At 36.9% G+C, this 22,556-nt stretch overlaps 1 protein-coding gene across 1 annotated transcript in view; it reads left to right on the top strand.

The window, feature by feature from the left end:
* The first annotated feature begins 2,373 nt into the window (after window positions 1–2,373).
* Window positions 2,374–22,556, top strand: part of LOC143023678 (uncharacterized) — a 34,723-nt gene continuing 14,540 nt past the window's right edge. Inside the window, exon 1 of the mRNA XM_076182295.1 lies at window positions 2,374–2,805. Coding sequence (XP_076038410.1) covers window positions 2,494–2,805 — 312 coding nt within the window. The 5' untranslated portion in view covers window positions 2,374–2,493. The remainder of the gene's footprint in view (window positions 2,806–22,556) is intronic.

Below are 22,556 nucleotides of genomic sequence, written 5' to 3'. Positions count from 1 at the left end.
CCTCCATCTTCCATTATCTTATTTAGTGTTATCCTTGTGTCTTCTAACATATTTTTGTGTTCTCTCTCTTCCTACGAAGCCGTTTTAGGAGGCACATAATTTACTACAAACTTCCTGCTCTTCTTGTCCCAGTCCTCCACTTCCTTCGTAATCATCTCTACTCTATTCTTTCCATATGTGACATTCCTCACATTTATATCCTTCTTAGTCAGGAACATAACTCCACCCCCTTGTTTTACCTCTCTGTTTCTAATCCAATAATCATAAACACTGTGTCCTACACTGTTTGGTGGTAGTGGACCTTTCAATTTTGTCTCTACAATTCCCATTATGTCCGGTTCTTTTTCCTTCAGGTAATCATTCTGTTCGTTCAAGCCTGTTATCAAACCATTTATGTTTGTGTAAGACACTTTTAATTTCCTGCTACTTCCATCGTGTTTTCTGTTTCCCTTCCGATTTCCTCTGCTATGAACCATTTCCTCACTTTCAAATCCACTACTCCAATAGAATTTCTCTTTTTCTGACTCTGTTGTTTTCTCGTTTTTTTTCCCTTAGCTTCTAGTCTTTTTGTTTTCTCATCCACTTGTTTCTCTTTCTTAATTTTTCTTTTTATCCATACCTGTTTATATTGACCACTGTCTGCTAGTTTCCCTGTTTTTGTTAAGATATTCTCTTCTGTCCTTTGTGACCTGAATTTAACCTTAATTGGTCTGGTCTTCTCTGTATTGTATTTCCCTATTCTATATACTTCTTCAATTTCTTTCCCTGTTTCTTGTCCATCCTCTTGAACTACTTCTAATATCTTGTTTACCTTTTCCTTCTCCTCTTTTACTCTTGTGGTCCTGTTTGGATTATGCTTCTCTTCCATCCCTAATATAATTATACATTCCTTTTTATCCACTAAGTCTCTTACTATATTCTCCTTTTCTCTTGTCACTTTAATAAATGTGTCCTTTGTTCTTTCATCTGTTGTGTCACTATATCTCTAAATACAATTTTGCTGTTCTCTTGGACTTTTCTCCAATTCTGTGCTTCTTTTGCTATGGACTCTTTATCCTCTTTATTGCTATTCTTTAATTCCTCATTCTCATCTTTTACTTTTTTTAACTGTCTTTTTAATTCTTCTATTTCTTTAGTTAGATTTTGCTTCTCCTTCTTTAGTTCTTTCAGTTTATCAAGTCTTTGGATAACTAGTGTTGATTGGTTAAACCTAACCTTCCATGCTTCGTCCATTTTTTTAGTTTCTCCTCTATATTTACTAGTCGGGGGAGGTTTTCACCTCCTCCCTCATTAAATCCATAAAAACAGTTATCTTCTCTTTCCATTTAGCTGCTATTACCTATATTTCTGCTTCCTTGTTATTCCTTGTCTGTGTGTACTGCACCCCTTTTGTTTACACCCCTTCTAATATCCGGGGCCCGTTCGTCCGCTTACTCATTTCCTTCCATTTTCCTTAGTAATCCCTCTCTTTCTCCTTTTTTCTTTACCTTCCCACTACACCACTAGCTTTCCCCTTCCCTACTAATACAACAAAGGTATTCCCTTGTTGAGACCGATGAAACTTGAAGTTTTCCTGGAGTTCCAAACTTCACTGTCACCTCGACCGATGTGTGTGTGTGTGCGTGTATATATATATATATATATATATATATATATATATATATATATATATTCTGTTGAATAATATAGTATACTCGGCGTGAATGATCTTATTAATACTTCCAATCCTTCTCCCTATGTTTTTGTCTGTAGGGGAAAGGGAGAACACTACATTACCAAATGAATCCATGGTAAATTTGGAAATAAAACAAATACATAACTTACAACATTTCGCCCATATATTAGGCATGTTCTGGTCATTTTATTTTCAGAAACCACAAATGTGGTTAACTCTAGAGAAAAGTATAAGTAACAAAATCCCCCTTTTAAATGTATTGCTAGATGTTTCCGATGGGACCGTCACTACAAACGCGTACAGAAAATCTAGTAACTCCGGGAGATGTTGAATGGGTTAAGCGAATGTCCTTGAAAATATAAATCCAGTGTGGTACATGCTTACATTTCAAGATCATTCAAAATATTTTCAAATTGGTAACTTCTGTTAAAGATACGACTATCGCCAAGTCGCCTTGCTAGGTGGTCTGTCGTCTGCTTCCCGCCATTTCTATACTTTCTTGTTTTGAATTGGTTAGATTTGATTAATACTACCATTATCATTATAATGGTCTCCTATATATTTTTTGTATGATTATGTTTGTGCATTTATTTGGATCCAGGGAAAGAGGGTAATTATTTACCATCTTTGAAATATCTTGTTTTTGTAAGCAAATAAACAGAATCGACGCCATATTTCTTATTTGAACCCCGCTCGATTTTTCTGATAAGGCCGGCAGACATTGTGAGGTTTTTGAACATTACATTTGGTGCCCAGACCCGGGAAACCTTATCTAAGTCCTTTAAGAATAAGGTTAACCCGTTTTAAGGTTTGACACAATGTCTGCCGTTCTACAAGAAGCTAAGAAAAAGAGAGCGTCAGCCAAAGGCTGGGTGACACGAAGCGTCAACGAATTAGAACTAGAAGATTTATTGAATGATGACGCTACCAGCCTCGAATTATTAGAAGCTACAATTTGCATATTTGACAAGAGGCTTGCAGATCTTGAGAAGCACCAGACGGCAGTGGAGTTGGAATTGAACTCTGGCGAAGTAGAGTCAGATATGGATGAAACTGACAAGTTTCAAAGATCTGCCAGGAAAATTAGAGCAAAGGCTGCCAAGCGCCTGAAGGATATGACTGTCACTGTTGTAAGTGATTCTATCTCCGTTTCTTCTAAGGATAGATCAGAGGTTAGGTTACCTAGTTTAGAGCTCCCTAAATATGCTGGCGAAGCTATAGAGTGGCAACCCTTCTGGGACCGCTTGGCAGCCTTTGCTCTAATTTTCCTGGCAGATCTTTGAAACTTGTCAGTTTCATCCATAGAGTCAATCAAATTTTAACAAATAACGGCGTTCCAATGAAAGAAATCGATAGGGTAATTAAAGATAAAATGAAGAAAATCCACACTGTTCAGGGTAATAATGAATCTTCGAATAATGGTATTGATTTTTTTTATATAAAAAAAAGAGAAAAGAGTTAAAGAAATTATACATAAGAATGGCAAACCGAAAAAACAGGAGGATACCCTGAAATCAATTATTTATTATCGCAACCCCAGAACTTCATCCCTAGTTATGAAGAACAACTTAGCAGGAGTCATAGAAAAATTAAAATATCGTAATGTGTACAAATACTCGTGTAAATTTAACAAAGACAATGCACTATGTAATGAAGAGTACAACACACAATTTATAACAGACTCGCATATCATATGCAAAACGGGGCAATAAAATATTACACCACAAAAGTACATAAAACTAGCATTTCGCTGAGGACCTGAATGAAAACAGAACAATATTGGCAAAGGACAACAATAAAAGAGAACTAAAGTGTATGGAAGCAGTATTGATAAGATGTTATCAACCAGAAATAAATATCCAACAAAATATTTGTGGAAGTTTGGAGCTATATAGGGCACCCCACGACGCACCAAGGAGAAACTAAAGAGCACCTCTCCCATTTATTTATGTTGTGTCATATAAATCACAGTTTGTAGTTTCTGAAAACAAAATTACCAGAAGATGGCTAAAGTATAGGCAAAACGTTGTAAGTTATGTATTTGTCTTATTTCCAATTTTACCATGGATCCATTTGGTAATGTAGTGTTATTCGACAAAAAATGTATTCAAGAAAACCTGCTCCCTAAATGTAATTATATATATATATATATATATATATATATATATATATGTATATATATATATATATATATATATATATATATATATATATATATATATATCAACATCGGAAGAACCGTGAAGGCAACATGCAGAAATTAAAAAGTGGTACGCCCGAGGACTCGAACCTACGGCCAGCACGTGACCAGTGCAGTAGTGACTTAGACTATTGCTCCATCAAGAGATATCTCTTGATGGAGCAATGGTGCTAGTAGAAAAAGAAAGTATGACATAAATTGCCGGACGTCCGGGACATGATACAATACATATAGGAAGTATATAAGAAGACATAGGCAGTGGGAAAATAATAACCATACATTTGGCTGATATTTATAGAAGAGCTCTTGAAAAAGATAGGTCAAATCCCCCTTGGTTATGCCATGCATAATCGAGGCTATAAATAGTTATTTACATAATTTATAATATTAATAGATAATGGACATAAGAGAAAAAAGCTGCACAGTAACTCATATGTACAATATAGTCTCACTCAACCATCAAAGCATTGTGTCTTTTGTACGTAGATGGTACGAGTGGTGAACAGGGGTGACACAGTGGTAACATTGTGTCTTGGGGGAGGCTGGGTAAATGCAGGTATGGACATATTATTCATAATAATGACTCCCAGGTCCTTCTCATTTTCTACTTTTTTAATTTCTTCCTCTCCCAATTCATATGATCTCACTATTCATTTTGTCTTCTTCCAAATTCCATTATACTACACTTTATTGAGAACATTCTGTAGCGACTCTATCTTCTTCAGTGTTCACTTTTTTCAACAATTTTGCACCGTCCGCAAAGAAGCTCATGTAACTTTCAATTCCTTTATCCATATCATTAATATATATAGAAAACATTATTGGGGCCAGAACCGTTCCTTGTGGAACTCCACCAATCACTTCATCCCAATTAGAGTGTTTGTCTCTTATCACCACTTTCATTTTTCTTTCATGCAAAAAGTCTTCCATCCACTTCAGCAGTTTGCCCTGTATTCCGCCTGCAGTTTCTAATTTCTTTAGCAATCTCTAATGGGGCACCTTATCAAAAGCTTTTATCAGGTCTAGAAATGCACAATCAGCCCATCCATCTCTTTCTTATATTACATCTATTAGCCTTGAATAGAAACACATTAAGTGTTTGACGCATGATCGTTCTTGTCTAAATCCAAATTGCCTTAGATTTAGTACGTTTTTTTTTTCTGAATGCCTTACCCATCTACTTTTGATCATTCTTTCACAAATTTTAGCTATCGTACATGTAAGAGAGACCGGACTATAGTTAGTAGGGTCTTCCTTGTTTTCCCCTTTATATACTGGTACTATATTTGCTCTTTTCCAATCTTCTGGAAGTTTTCCTTCTTTCAATGAACTATTTATTAGATTATGTATTCTGTCTGTTAGTTCATTCCTTCATTCTCTCAAAATCCAGTTTGCCATTTCATCTGGTCCATGCCCTTTTCTGACATCGAGATCATTCAAGTGACTCATTATTTCATTCCTTGTTACTTCTATCTCTTTCTCCTCCCACTCGATATCTCTTGGTTGTATGTTCTCCCTCGTAAACACCGATTTAAATGCTTGTTCATAATTTCTGCCATTTCAATTTCCTCTGTGTATTCAACTCCTCCTTGTCGTACTTTCTCTAATTCTTGTTTGTTTTTCAGTTTGTTGTTTACAAATCTATAAAATATTTGTGGTTGATCTTTACATTTTTCTATGACATCTTTTTCGTATTTTCTCTTTTCTGCTCTGCACACTTGTACATATTGATTGTTATAACTAGTATATATTTTCCATTTTTCAAGTCTCTTGTCTTTTTTCCATTTTATCCAAGCTTTATCCTTTTTTTTTTTTTTTAATTGCCTACATCTTTTGTTATACCAACACCTTGTTTTTGTCTTGGAACATACTTTTCTACTCCTTTATAATTTTTTGTCAAAATATTCCATTTCTCTCCTACTGTTGTTTCCTTCTTGTGTATCCTTTCACAGTCTGCTTTTTGAGAGAATTCTCTTATTTGATCAAAATTTGTTTTTCCATACATCAATCTTCCCTTTCTATAATATTCGGGGTTTTTTTCCATGTCTTTTTCCTCATTTACTTTCAGTTCAACCAATATGTGGTCACTTTTACTTATTGGCGTCTTATATTCAATCTTTTCTACTGTTTCGGGTTCTGATGTGATTATTAGGTCCAGTCTCGATGGTTCTTCCTCATTTCTATACCATTGTATCCATTGCATCATTGTATGTTCTATGATCATATCAAGTAGTACATTTCCCCATAGGTCGTCTCCACCCTTTACTGTCATATCTTCCCAGCAGATTTATTTACAATTAAAGTCACCCATTATAACTATTCTTCCTCCATCTTCCATTATTTTATTTAGTGTTATCCTTGTGTCTTCTAACATATTTTTGTGTTTTTTCTCTTCCCACGAAGCCATTGTAGGAGGCACATAATTTACTACAAACTTCCTGCTCTTCTTGTCCCAGTCCTCCACTTCCTTCATAATCATCTCTACTCTATTCTTTCCATATGTGACATTCCTCACATTTATATCCTTCTTAGTCAGGAACATAACTCCACCCCCTTGTTTTACCTCTCTGTTTCTAATCCAATAATTATATGCACCATGTCCTACACTGTTTGGTGGTAGTGGACCTTTCAATTTTGTCTCTACAATTCCCATTATGTCCGGTTCTTTTTCCTTCAGGTAATCATTCAGTTCGTTCAAGCCTGTTATTAAGCCATCTATGTTTGTGTAAGACACTTTTAATTTCCTGCTACTTCCATCGTGCTTTCTGTTTCCCTTCCGTTTTTCTCTACTATGAACCATTTCCTCACATTCATATCCACTACTCTCCAATAGATATCTCTTTGTCTGACTCTGTTCTTTTCTCGTTTTTTTTCCCTTAGCTTCTAGTCTTTTTGTTTTCTCATCCTCTTTCTCCTCTTAATTCATTTCTCTTTTTATCCATACCTGTTTATATTGATCACTGTTTGGTAGTTTCCCTGTTTTTGATCAGATATTCTCTTCTGTCCTTTGTGACCTGAATTTAACCTTAATTGGTCTGGTCTTAACTGTATTGTATTTCCCTATTCAACATGTTTCTTCAGTTTCTTTCCCTGTTTCTTGTCCATCCTCTTGAACTACTTCTAATATCTTGTTTACCTTTTCCTTCTCCTCTTTTACTCTTGTGGTCCTATTTGGATTATGCTTCTCTTCCATCCCTAATATAATTATACATTTCTTTTTGTCCGCTAAGTCTCTTACTATATTCTCCTTTTCTCTCATCACTTTAATAACTGTGTCCTTAGTTTGTTCTTTCATCTGTTGTGTCACTATATCTCTAAATACAATTTTGTTGCTCTCTTGGACTTTTCTCCAATCCTGTGCTTCTTTTGCTATTTCTTTAGTTAGGTTTTGGTTCTCCTTGTTTAGTCCTTCCAATTTATCAACTCTTTGCGTAATCCGTGTAAGTTGGCTGAACCTAACCTTCCAGTATTCCTCTAGATTTGCTAATCGGGGGAGGTTGGCATCCCCTTCCTTATTAAATCCATGGAAAGAATTATCTCCACTTTCTATTGTGTTGTTCTTTTCTATATTTCTGATCTTAGTGCCTTTAGTGATATTTTCGACTTCACCTGCGTCGTCTGCAGCCCTCTTATTCACATTTCTTCTGACGTCCGGGGGAGCCCGTTCGTCTTCTTCCTCATTTCCTTCCATTTTCCTCAGTAAGCCCTCCCTTCCTCTTTTTTCTTCACTTTCCAACTACACCACGATCTCTCCCATTCCCTAACAATGCAACAAAAATACTCCCTTGTAGTTGCGATCGACGAAACTTGAAATTTTCCTGGAGTTCCAAATTTCGCTGTCACTTCGACCGACGTACGTGTGTGTGTGTGTGTGTGTGTGTGTGTGTGTGTGTGTGTGTGTGTGTGTGTGTGTGTGTGTGTGTGTGTGTGTGTGTGTGTGTGTGTGTGTGTGTTTACCTAGTTGTATTTACCTAGTTGTATTTTACGGGAAGGGAAGCTTTCCCCTTTGTGTCCCGTCTTCATATCTCATTTTATCTAAACTGTTTTTGAATTCATGTATTGTTTTTGCACACACCACTTTCTCATCTAACTTGTTCCAAATGTCTATTACTCTGTGCGGAAAGCTGTTCTTTTTCAGATCTCTTCTTTAGCAGTCTTTCTTGATTTTCTTTCCGTGTCGTCTTGTATTTCTGTCATCCCATTTTATTAGATCCTCTCTATCAATAGTTTCTATTCCTTTCATGATTCTGTAAATAGTTATCAAATCTCCTCTCTCTCTCTTCTTTGCTCAAATATCTGTAGTTCAAGTTTTGCTAGTCTCTCTTCATATGAAAGTTTTGAGAGTGTTGGTGCCAATTTTGTAATTGCTCTTTGTATTCTTTCAAGTTTTTTTATACGTTTTTTTGTACTTGGTGACCACATCGTTGCTGCATGTCCAATCTTGGTCTTATCAAAGTGAGTAGTATTTTCTTCACCGTTTCTTCATCCAGGTATGTGAAAGCCATTTTGATTGTTTTTATTATATTATAAGTTTCTCCAGAAATCTTATTTATATGTTTCTCAGGTGACATATTATTTATAATAGTGACTCCTAGGTCCTTCTCATTTTCAATTTTTTTTATTCCTTCTCCCAATTTATATGATCCTACTATTCTTTTTTTTTCAAATTCCATTATACTACACTTCTTAGTATTGAACTCCATCTCCCACTTCTTACTCCATTCCCATACTTTATTGAGTTCACTCTGTAGTGACTCACAATCTTCTTCAGTGTTCACTTTTTTAACAGTTTTGCATCATCTGCAAAGAAGCTCATATAATTTTCAATTTCTTTATCCATAACATTAATATATATAGCAAACATTATTGGGGCTAGAACAGTTCCTTGTGGAACACCACTTATTACGTCATCCCAATTAGAGTGTTTGTCTCTTATCACTACTCTCATTTTTCTTTCTTGCAAAAAGTCTTCCATCCATTTAAGCAGTTTGCCCTGTATTCCTCCTTCGGTTTCTAATTCCTTAAGCACTTCTTATGTGGTACTTTGTCAAAAGCTTTTTTTAGGTCTAGAAATGCACAATCAGCCCATCCATCTCTTTCTTGTATTGTGTCTATTAGTCTTGAATAGAAACATATTGAATTGGTCACGCATGATCGTCCTTGTCTGAATCCAAGTTGCCTTGGATTTAGCACGTTGTTTTTTCTAAATACTTTACCCATCTAATTTTTATCACTCTTTCACAAATTTTTGCTATTGTACTTGTTAGAGAGACTGGTCTATAGTTGGTAGGGTCTTCTTTATTTCCCCCTTTATATGTAGGTACTATATTTGCTCTTTTCCAGTCTTTTGGAACTTTTCCTTCTTTCAAGGAACTGTTTATTAGGCTATGTATTTTGTCTGCCAGTTCATTCCTGCATTCTTTCAAAATCCAGTTTGCTATTTCATTTGGTCCATGCGATTTTCTGACATCAAGGTTGCTCAAGTGTTTCATTATTTCATTCTTTGTCACTTCTATTTCTTTCATAGGAGGAACTTTCTCTTCCCATTCGATTTCTCTATGTAGTATGTTCTCCCTTGTAAACACCGATTTAAAATGCTTGTTCATAATTTCTGCCATTTCAATTTCCTCTGTGTATTCAACTTCTCCTTGTCGTAATTTTTCTAATTCTTGTTTGTTTTTCAGTTTGTTGTTTACAAATCTGTAAACTAGTTTTGGTTGATCTTTACATTTTTCTATGACATCTTTTTTATATTTTCTCTTTTCCTCTCTGCGCATTTTTCAGGTCTTTTGTATTTTTTCCATCTGGTCCAAGCTTTGTCTCTTTTGTCTTTTAACTCCCTACAACTTTTGTTGTACCAGCACTTTACATATTCTTTTTCTTGCTTTTGTCTTGGAACATATTTTCCACTCCTTTTTTTTATAAAGTTTTGTCAAAATATTCCATTTCTCTTCCACTGTTGTTTCCTCTTTGTATATTCTTTCCCAGTTTTCTTTTTGAAAGAATTCTCTTATTTGATCAACAACAAAAAATTTCATACATCAATCTTCCTTGTCTATATTGTTCATTTCTTTGCATGTATTTTCCTCATTTAGTTCCAGTTCAATCAATATGTGGTCACTTTTACTTATTGGTGTCTTATATTCAATCTTTTCCACTATTCCAGGTTCTGATATGATTATTAGGTCTAGTCTTGATGGCTCTTCTTCATTTCTATACTTAGTGTTCTCTTGAATCCATTGTGTCATTGTATGGTCAATAATCATCTCGAGTAAAACATTTCCCCATGAGCCGTGTCCACCCTTTACTGTCACTTCTTCCCAGCAGATTTCTTTGCAATTAAAGTCGCCCATCATAACTATTCTTCCTCCATCTTCCATTATCTTATGTTGTCCTTGTGTCTTCTAACATACTTTTATGTTCACTCTCTTCCCACGAGGCTGTTTTTGGAGGCACATGATTTATCACAAACTTTCTGATCTTCTTATCTCTGTCTTCCACTTCAATCATAATCATCTCTATTGTATTCTTTCCATATATGACACTCCTCACGTTTATATCTTTCTTAGTCAGGAACATAACTCCACCCCCTTGTTTTGTCGCTCTGCTTCTAATCCAACAATTATATGCATCATGTCCTACACTGTAGGGTGGTAGTGGACCATTTAATTTTGTCTCTACAATTCCCATTATGTCCGGTTCTTTCTCCTTCAGATAATCATTCAGTTCATTCAATCCTGTTATTAATCCATCTATATTTGTGTAAGACACTCTTAATTTTCTTCTCCTTCTATTGTATTTTCTGTTTCCTCTTTGTTTTTCTCCGGTATGGCCCAGCTCCTCACTTTCATATTCACTAATCTCCAATAGAATTTCTCTTTTTCTGTCTCTGTTCTTTTCTCGTTTTTTTTTTTTCCTTCGCTTCTTGTATTTTCATTTTTCTTCCTCTCTTTCCTCTCTATTCATTTCTCTTTTTATCCATACCTTTTTATATTGTTCACTTGCTGCTAGTTTCCCTACTGCCATCATTTGTGACCTGAATTCAATCTTAATTGGTCTGGTCTTATCTGTACTATATTTTCCGAGTCAATTCATTTCTTCAATTTGTTTCATGATATCAGGTTCATCTTCCTGAACTAATTCTAGTAAACTGCTTACTTTTTCTTCTTCCTCTTTGATTCTTGTGGTTCTATTTAGGTTATATTTCTCTTCCATTCCTAATATGATTATACATTTCTTTTTATCTGCTAGGTCTCTTACTATATTCTCCTTGTCTCATCACTTTAATAACTGAGTCTTCATTTTGTTCTTTAATTTTCTGTTTAATTATGTCAGTAAATGCAACTTTACTATTTTCTTGGATTTTTTTCCAACCCTGTGCTTATTTTGCTATGGCCTCTTTATTGTCTTTATCATTCCTCTTTAATTCCTCATTCTCATATTTTACTTCTTTAACTGTCTTTTTAATTCTTCTATTTCTTTAGTTAAGTTTTTGTTCACCTTCTCTAGTTCTTCCAATCTTTCAACTCTCTGCGCAATCTTTGCTATGTTACCGAACCTACTTTCCCAATGTTCGGTCATTTGTTCAAGTTTTTCCTCTAGTCTTGTTAATCGGGGAAGGTTGGTATCGCCCCCCCCCCTCATTAAATCCCTGGAAATGTTTATCTTCACCTTCCATTGTGCTACTCTTATCTATATTTCTAATCTTTACATTTTTGTTAATCCCTTCTTCTCCAAAATCCTCAGTCCTTCGTTTGTTTACAAGACGCCTTGCCTCCTGGACCAAGTCCTCCCCTTCCTTTTTTCCTTCCATTTCCCTCAGTAATCCCTCCCCTTCTCCTTTTTTTCTCACCTTCCCACTACACCACGAACTCTCCCCTTCCCTGTAAATGCAATAAGGTACTTCCTTGACGTTGAGATCCACGTAGATTTTGATTTTTTTTTTTTTTGGAACTCCAATCTTCGCCGTCCATCCGACGAAAGTGTGTGTGTGTGTGTGTGTGTGTGTGTGTGTGTGTGTGTGTGTGTGTGTGTGTGTGTGTGTGTGTGTGTGTGTGTGTGTGTGTGTGTGTGTGTGTGTGTGTGTGTGTGTGTGTGTGTGTGTGTGTGTGTGTGTGTGTGTGTGTGTGTGTGTGTGTGTGTGTGTGTGTGTGTGTGTGTGTATTCACCTCGAATCTGCTGCAGCCTCTTTTCGAGACAGCCAGACACCACCCTACGGCAGTGAGCTCAGAGCTCATTATTAGCAGATCTCTGGGTAGGTCTGAGACCACTCACACTCCACACACCGGGAATGCCAGGTCACAACTCCTTGACTAACGTCCCATACCTACTCGCTGCTAGGTGAACAGGGGCTACACGTGAAAGGAGACAAACCCAACTTGTCTCCGCCCGGCCGGGGAATCGAACCCCGGTTCTCCGGCTTGTGAGGCCAGTGCCTTACCAATCCGAGTGTGAGTGTGTGTGTGTGTGTGTGTGTGTGTGTGTGTGTGTGTGTGTGTGTGTGTGTGTGTGTGTGTGTGTGTGTGTGTGTGTGTGTGTGTGTGTGTGTCATTATGACAAATGGAAATATGCTCCACCATTAGGACTCAATCCGTTGCATGAGCGACTGTTTTTTTTTTCAAATTTGTACAACGATGTCGTCCTTGTTTTGTAAAGAGCAGTCGCTCGTGTAAGGATTAGACTCGCAATGGTGGAGCATATTTCCATACACGCACACACACACACACACACACACACACACACACACACACACACACACACACACACACACACACACACACACACACACACTCACTCACACTCGGTGGCGCGGTTGATAGAGTACTGGACTGCCAGTACGGAGGTGCGGCAGTACCTGGTTCGAATCCTGCCCAGGACCGAAATTATTTCGGTATCGCTGCGCTTAGGGTCGTTACTCCGACTCTCGTGGGTGGGGAGTTGGGTGTGTGTGTGTATGTAAGGTCATAGCATTACCCATAGATCGGTCATATGAGCTCTGAGCTCTCTTCCGGGAGGGAAATAGCTGTCGATCACTAGTCCAACACGCGATCCAAAGACCAAGGTGAATACACACACACACACACACACACACTCGTCGGTCGAAGTGACATCGAAGTTTGAAACTTCAGGAAAACTTCAAGTTTCATCGATCTCAACAACGAGGGAGTACTTTTGTTGTATTAGTAGGGAAGGGGAAAGATCGTGGTGTAGTGGGAAGGTGAAGAAAAAGGAGAGAGGGAGTACTGAGGAAAATGTAAGGAAATGAGGAAGGGGATGAACGGGCCCTGGATGTTAGAAGTAACGATGTAGGTAGGGTGAGATCAGAGGAGCTTGTTCGGAATTACAAGGTCCTCCTTCAGGAGATGAAGGAACGTGGGAGCCGTCACGTAGTCTGTGGGATCCTCCCGAGGATCTACGCAGGCTCGTGTTGGAACAGTAGAGCCATAGGGATCAATGATAGGATATCGCAGTTGTGTACACAAATGGGATACCACTTTCTTGATCCTTGGTATCTCTTTTCTAGGCGCCATGACATTTACGCTTCTGATGGGATCCACCTTACCCGCAGAGGCAAAGATGTTCTTACAAACCTCATTGTGGGAGTTTGTAATGAATTAGCTCCTTTTTTAGGGTAGAAGCCCAAAGGGAAGGGGAAATAGAATGTACTTGGGAAAACAGTGTAGAACATAGCATTAATGTAGAACAATGTGCCAGTATAGGACAAAATATAATTTTAGGATATAATGTCGCTAGAGGACGAAATGTCACATTAGGATGTAATGTCATAGGACAAAATGTCACAATGGGATGTAATGACAGTGGAGGACAAAAGATCACGATGGGAAGTAATGATAGTGGAGAACAAAATATCACGATAGGATGTAATGATAATGGAGAAGAAAATATCACGGAAGGATATAATGTCAGTAAAGGACAAAATATAATTTTAGGAAGGGATACCGGACAGAATGTCCATGAAGGCCAAAATATCATGATAGGATGTAATGACAGTGGATATAATGTCGCTAGAGGACGAAATGTCACATTAGGATGTAATGTCATAGGACAAAATGTCACAATGGGATGTAATGACAGTGGAGGACAAAAGATCACGATGGGAAGTAATGATAGTGGAGAACTAAATATCACGATAGGACGTAATGATAATGGAGGAGAAAATATCACGGTAGGATATAATGTCAGTGAAGGACAAAATATAATTTTAGGAAGGGATACCGGACAGAATGTTCATGAAGGCCAAAATATCATGATAGGATGTAATGACAGTGGAGGACAAAAGATCACGATGGGATGTAATTATAATGGAGGAAAAAATATCACGGTAGGATATAATGTCACTGGAGGACAAAATATAACTTTAGAAAGGGATGCCGGACATAATGTCTCTGAACGACGGGAGGCCGGCGTGAATCACGGTGACGTAGGGGGACAAAATGTACAAAAGAGATCGGATGACCGTGATCGACCAGATGTCCGTGATGGGGGGAAATGTTAATTTTGATAGGAGAAATGTTAATGAGGCATTGATCGTCAATGAAGGACCAAATGATAATATAGAGCAAGGTATAAATGAAAAACAAAATGATAATGTAAGATATGATATTGAAATTCAAAATGTGTCAAAAAGAAATAATCACGAGTTTCTTAAAACCATGTACTTTAATGCTCGTAGTATTAGAAACAAATTTCAAGAAATACAGGCGTATGTCAAAAGCGAAAATCTCGATATGATAGGAATAACTGAGACATGGTTAAATGGTACAGAGTTCGAAGCTGAATTTAATATTGCGGGATTTAAACACTTTCATCAGGATAGAAACCACAAGAAAGGTGGGGGTGTTCTATTGTACGTTAAAAAAAATGTTCATGCTTGTGTTTTACCGAAAGTGAAACAGGATGCATATGATAGTTTGTGGGTTGAGTTAACCCTAACAAATGGACAAAAAATTAATATAGGTGTAATATATAGGCCAAAGACATTATCATTAGCAGACGACAAACTGTTATTTTAAGAACTGTCTAGTTTCTGCGACCGGGATTTATTGATAATGGGTGATTTCAATTTTACTGACATTGATTGGATGACCCTTGAACATGGCCATATAGGTAGTCGCTTGTTTGATTTTCTTGGTGACAATTACTTAATTCAGCATGTAAAATAGCCCACAAGATATGGAAACCTACTCGATCTTTTAATCACTAGCCGCGAAAGCATGGTAACTGATGTAGAAGTCGGTGAATCTGTTGCAAATAGCGATCACAACCTAGTTAGATTCAAACTCCTAAACAATTTTAGAATAGATACTTGTGTTTCTAAAATACCCGATTTCAGTAAAGCTCAGTTCATAGAACTAGGTCAGGAGCTTCAGCTTAGAGATTGGGAGGCAAAATTAAACGAAAGACCTGTAGATCAGATGTGGGAAATATTTCAAAATACGCTCACTAAGATGATTCAAACTTACATTCCTTTTAAGGACAGACGTCCCCCAAATCAGGCTCGCCCAAAGTGGCTCGACAAAGAAACTGAAAAAAGTATTGCTAAAAAGAGACAGGCTTATAAGAAATATAAGTGCTCGGGTGTATCTAATGACTATGAAAGTTATGTATCAATACAGAGAGATGTAAAAAAGACAATAAGAAAAAGAAAACGACAATACGAAATGAACATCGCTGAGAAATCCAAAGAGAATCCCAAAGAATTCTATAGTTACATTAGAGATAAAAAGGTTGTTAGGAATCACATTGGTCCACTATTATCTGCTGACGATCAACTTGAATATTCAAATGAAGGAATGTGTAATATCTTAAACAATTATTTTAGCTCGGTATTCGTAAACGAAACACCTCAAGGTGAATTCCAAACTGAAACCTGTGAAAAGTCTAGGGAAAACTTATTCGGTACGGTAAATATAACAAAAGAAAAAATTAAAAGGTGTATAGACAAACTCAAAGTTAATAAAACACCAGGGCCTGACGGTTGGCATCCAAGAATCTTAAAGGAAATAAAAAATGAGATTGTTGTTCCATTAGAAATTGTTTTCAAGAAATCCATCATATCCGGAGATGTCCCAAGAGAATGGAAGCTAGCTAACGTTACTCCCATATTCAAAAAAGGTGACAAAAAGAAACCAAATAACTATAGGCCTATAAGTTTGACTTCAATCGTAGGAAAAATAATGGAAACTATCATCAGAGATGCTATCGAACATCATTTAGAAAGTAACCGTTTGATAAATGATAGCCAGCATGGTTTCAGACGGAAACGTTCTTGCGTGACTAACTTACTCGAATTCTACAACACAGTTATCTCGAATTATGACAAAAGAAACAATATAGATTTAGTATATCTAGACTTTGCAAAAGCTTTTGATACCGTCCCACACGAAAGACTACTTACTAAATTAGCTTTGCATGGAATAAGTGGTAGCCTATTAGGTTGGACTAGTAATTGGTTGAATGATCGAAAACAGAGAGTTGTTTTAAATGGAAAAACTTCTGGATGGAAAAGTGTTGCAAGTGGAGTTCCTCAGGGTTCCGTTCTTGGGCCACTTCTATTCATAGTATATATAAATGATATAGACCATGGACTAAAATCTACTGTTTCCAAATTTGCTGATGATACAAAACTGTGCGGAGTGGCAAATGATCACTCAAACCAATTAGATATTCAAGAAGATTTAGATCAATTACAGCAATGGTCTGAAAAGTGGCTAATGAAATTTAACACAAGTAAATGCAAGGTAATGCACATAGGTAAAAATAACAGTAAGTACGATTACAAGTTATTTGGAAATTCGTTAACAAAAGTGGATAGTGAAAAAGATCTCGGCGTAATTATCAGTAACGACCTCAAATCATCCAAGCAGTGTATTTCAGCCTCTGAGAAAGCAAATAAGATTCTAGGACTGATTGCGCGATCTTTTGATTTCAAAAGTCCATCACTCATTAATAAGCTATATAAATCGTTAGTTCGTCCACATTTGGAATATGCTGTTTCCGTATGGTCACCGAATCTCATTAAAGACATTGACAGATTGGAAAAAGTACAACGGCGAGCCACAAAACTGATTCCAAATATCAAAAATAAATCATACGAAAATCGACTAAAACATATGAATCTGTTTTCCCTAAAAAAGCGTAGACTCAGAGGTCACTTGATACAGGTCTTTAAAATTCTAAAGGGAATTGACAACATCAAAAGTGACAAAATTTTCATATTGAATGAGAATCAGACAAGAAACAATGGTCTCAAACTGTCCGGAAATAGATTCAATTTGGAAGTAGGTAGAAACAACTTTGCCAACCGTGTAGTTAATGAATGGAATAAACTTCCTGCACAGGTAGTGCAATGTAGTTCAGTCCAAAGCTTTAAGAATCATTTAGATAAATACCTAAGTAAGATGCTGTAATGATTATAATTTATCTTATATTATTTGTTTTTGTTTTGTTATCATTTGTCTGTCTGATTTTTATTTATTATTAGTTATATGTCAATTTATTATTATTTACTATTTACCTGTTTGTTTATTATTTAACTATACCTATGCATTTATTTATGTATTTTATTTGTTATTTACATTATCATAGTTTTTATTTATTATTTTATTATTAATATGATTTTTTTTTCACATCCGACCTAGATATGGATCAAAAGGTCTCCTGTCGGCATGCCCTGCCTTTGTAATCCTTTGTAAAAAGGGGTGCAGAACACACAGACGAGGAAGAACAAGGAAGCAGAGGTGTCAAAAGCAGAAATATAGATAATAGCAGCTCAGTGGAAAGAGAAGATAACTGCTTCTATGGATTTAATGAGGGAGGAGGTGACAACCACCCTTGTCTAGTAAATCTACAGGAGAAACTAAAAAAAAAAACAATAATAATAATAAATAGATAAATAAATAAATAAATAAATAGATAGATAAATAAATAAATAAATAAATAAATAAATAAATAAATGGATGAAGCATGGGAGTTTAAGGTTTTACCAATAATACTAGTTACCCAAAGAGTTGATAAACTGGAAGAACTAAAGAAGGAGAATCAAAACCTAACTAAAGAATTAGAAGAATTAAAAAGACAGTTAAAAGAAGTAAAAGATGAAAATGAGGAATTAAAGAAGAATGATAAAAAGAATAAATAGTCCATAGCAAAAGAAGCACAGGGTTGGAGAAAAGTCCAAGAGAACAACAAAATTGTATTTAGAGATACAGTGACACAACATATGAAAGAACAAACAAAGGACACAGTTATTATGTGATGAGAGAAAAGGAGAATATAGTAAGAGACTTAGCGGATAAAAAGAAATGTATAATCATATTAGGAATGGAAGAGAAGCATAATCCAAATAGGACCACAAGAGTAAAAGAGGGGAGGGAAAAGGTAAAACAGATATTCGAAGTAGTTCAATTAAGATCAAAATCAGATTACAAACGACAGCAGAGCATATCTTAGCAAAAACAGGGAAACTAGCAGACAGTGGTCAATATAAACAGGTATGGATAAAAAGAGAAATGGATAAAGAGGAAAGAGTGGATAAGAAAACAAAAAGACTAGAAGCTAAGGGGGAAAAACGAGAGAAGAACAGAGTCAGACAAAGAGAAATTCTATTGGAGAGTAGTGGATATGAATGTGAGGAAATGGTTCATAGTAGAGAAAAACGGAAGGGAAACAGAAAGCACGATGGAAGTAGCAGAAAATTAAAAGTGTCTTACACATAGATGGCTTAATAACAGGCTTGAACGAACTGAATGATTACCTGAAGGAATAAGAACCGGACATAATGGGAATTGTAGAGACAAAATTGAAAGGTCCACTACCACCAAACAGTGTAGGACATGGTGCATATAATTATTGGATTAGAAACAGAGAGGTAAAACAAGGGGGTGGAGTTATGTTCCTGACTAAGAAGGATATATATATATGAGGAATGTCACATATGGAAAGAATAGAGTAGAGATGATTATGAAGGAAGTGGAGGACTGGGACAAGAAGAGCAGGAAGTTTGTAGTAAATTATGTGCCTCCTAAAACGGCTTCGTGGGAAAAGAGAAAACACAGAAGTATGTTAGAGGACACAAGGATAACACTAATTAAGATAATGGAAGATGGAGGAAGAATAGTTATAATGGGTGACTTTAATTGTAAAGAAATCTGCTGGGAAGAGATGACAGTGAAGGGTGGAGATGACCTATGGGGAAATGTACTACTTGATATGATTATAGAACATACAATGACGCAATGGATACAAGAGAATACTAGGTACAGAAATGAGGAAGAACCATCGAGACTAGACCTAATAATCACATCAGAACCTGAAATAGTGGACAAGATTGAATATAAGACACCAATATGTAAAAGTGACGACATATTGGTTGAACTGGAATTAAATGAGGAAAAATACATGAAAAAACGAACAATATAGAAAGGGAAGATTGATGTACGGAAAAACAAATTTTGATCAAATAAGAGAATTCTTAAAAAAAAAAAAAACAGACTGAGAAAGAATACAAAAGGAGGAAACAACAGTAGAAAAGACATGGAATATTTTGACAAATTTTGATAAAGGAGTGGAAAAGTATGTTCCAAGAAAAAACAAACAAGAAAAAGAATATGTAAAGTGTTGGTACAACAAAAGATGTAGGGAGTTAAAAGACAAAAGGGATAAAGCTTGGATAAGATGGAAAAAAGACAAAAGACTTGAAAAATGGAAAATATATACTAGTTACAGAAATCAATATGTACAATTGTGCAGAAAATAAAAGAGAAAATACGAAAAAGATATCAAAGAAAAATGTAAAGATCAACCACAACTATTTTACAGATTTGTAAACAATAAACTGAAAAAAAACAAGAATTAGAGAAACTACAAGGAGGAGTTGAATACACAGAGGAAATAGAAATGGCAGAAATTATGAACAAGCATTCTAAATCGGTGTTTACGAGGGAGAACATACAACCCAGAGATATCGAGTGGGAGGAGAAACTCCCCCCTATGAAAGAAATAGAAGTAACAAGGAATGAAATAATGAATCACTTGAGTAATCTCGATGTCAGAAAATCGCATACACCAGATGAAATGGCAAACTGGATTTTGAGAGAATGCAGGAATAAACTAACAAAATACATAGTCTAATAAGCGGTTCATTGAAAGAAGGAAAAGTTCCATATGATTGGAAAAGAGCAAATATAGTACCAATATATCAAGGGGAAACAAGGAATACCCTACTAACTATAGACCGGTCTCTCTTACATGTACGATAGCTAAAATTTGTGAAAGAATTATCAAAATTAGATGGGTAAGGCATTTGGAAAAAAGCAACGTACTAAATCCAAGGGAATTTGGATTTAGACAAGGACGATCATGCGTCACAAACTTAATGTGTTTCTATTCAAGGCTAATAGATGTAATACAAGAAAGAGATGAATGGGCTGATTTGCATTTCTACATACATATATACATATACCAAGGCTTTTCCCCCCTTACAAGGGAGGTAGCCAAAAAGAAAAAGGCATAAAATCATTCCCACCCATGAATACACTCCACACCCCTCCACCCTCCCTCTTATCTTAGCACCTCCTGGATGACGGGTCATCCCTGCACCCTGTCCACTGCCCTAGCTCAGAAACAGTGTCGCAAGACACAGCACATCCACAGCAAGGCCTCTTCATTAAATCGGCGACCCACCCTCTTCGTCCCCCCATGCATAAAAAGAGAAGACGGGGAGAAATCCCTTAGGGCTGTATCAAATTTTGCTCACACATACTACATCGTCCCCCATCCCACCACCCATTCCACCTCATGCACCACAACATCATCCATATATGCAACCATTCTCCATTCACCCCTGTCTTCTGTCCTTCTGTCCTTCCTCAACAGACATTCCCCTCTTCCCCAAAGCCCCTTTCACCCCATCCATCCATCTCATCCTAGGACGTCCCCTCATGTTCACTCCCTCCACATCTGCCTTCCATACCTCTTTTACTAGTCTTTCTTCACTCATTCTTTCCATGTGTCCAAACCATCCTAATACTCTTTCATCATCCCTATCTCCCAGCTCCCTTTCCACCCCTGTTCTCCTCCTCACCTCCTCATTTCTCACTCTATCCAGCCTAGTAACCCCCATCATACTTCTCAGACACCTCATCTCAAACACATTCAAACTCCTTCTCTCTTCCTCTCTTATGTTCCATATTTCTGCCCCATACAGTGCTGTTGGTACAATCACTCCTCATACAGTCTCCTCTTAGCATCCATTCCCAAATGTCTAATCCTCATTACACTTTATAATCCACCAAGGCATTTACTCGCTTCTCTCGATCTACATTCTACCTCCACCTCCACTCCACCTTTTCCTGCCACATTTGCACCCAAGTATCTAAAACTATCCACTTCCTCCAGTCGCTGTCCCTTAATGCTCACTTCCAGTCTGCTGCCACTTTTACTCCTTCTACATCTCATCACCTTACTTTTACCCACATTTATCTTCAACTTTCTTCTTTCACACACTCTCCCAAACTCTGTCACCATTTTCCTCAATCCCTCCTCTGATCCTGCCACAAGCGCAGTGTCGTCCGCAAACAACAGCTGGCTCACCTCCCACTTTTCTCCATTTTCTTTAACCATCTCCAATCCCTGACCCACTACCATTGCATTTACCTCTCGCACCACCCCATCCATGTACAAGTTGAGCAGCCAGGGCGATATAACGCATCCCTGACGAAGTCCCACCTTTACCTCGAACCACTCACTATCTCCATTTCTAATCCTGACACATACTCTACTACTCTCATAAAAACTCTTGACAGCTCCTAGAAGCTTTCCTCCTATCCCGTATATCTGCAAAACCTCCCACAGTGCCTTCCTGTCTACCCTGTCATAAGCCTCTTCCAGATCCATAAAAGCAAAAAAAAAAAAAAAAAAAAAAAAAATCCTTCCCCTTTCCTATAGCTTTCTCACATATCTGTCTTACCACAAAAATCTGTTCTACACAAACTCTACACATTCTAAATCCACACTGTTCCTCACCAATTACTCCCTCTGTTCCTCTCCTAATCCTCTCAATTAAGATCTTCCCATAAGCCTTCCCAACTACACTTAACAAGCTAATCCCTCTGAAACTACTACATTCACACTTGTCCCCTTTTTCCTTGTAGAGTGGAACTATACAGGCACTCCTCCAGTCCTCCTGCACTCTACCCTCTCTCCAGCAAACATTAGATAACCTCACCAGCCAGTCCACCATCATTGTACTTCCTTTTTTTTTTTTATATATATATTCTGCATGGCATCAAACCAGACCAGGTGCCTTACCTGCTTTCATCATCTTAATAACTGCCTTCACTTCACCCTTCCTTATTTCTCCTCCGTTTTCCTCACTCATCACTCTCATTTTCTTATCATTTCCCACTGCAACTATCTTTCCCTCCCTATCCTCCCTAAAATATTCTGCCCCTCTTCCTCTTACTGCCTTCTCTTCTATTACCATCTCTCCATCTGCACCTTTTACCTTTTCTTCTCTACTTGATTCGCCTCCTCTTCCTCTCTTAATTTCTTTCCAAAACATCTTTTTATTACTTTCAAAATTTTCTGTCATACTCTTACCCCATTTCACATCTGCTCTCCTCTTTGCCTCCTTTACTTTCTGCTTTACTTCTCTTTTCT

This window comes from Oratosquilla oratoria, unplaced genomic scaffold (assembly GCF_046742065.1).
Source record: "Oratosquilla oratoria isolate Oo_2021 unplaced genomic scaffold, ASM4674206v1 SCAFFOLD54, whole genome shotgun sequence".
In the NCBI taxonomy this organism is placed as follows: Eukaryota; Metazoa; Arthropoda; class Malacostraca; order Stomatopoda; family Squillidae; genus Oratosquilla; species Oratosquilla oratoria.
This window is presented reverse-complemented; position numbering and strand designations above follow the sequence as displayed.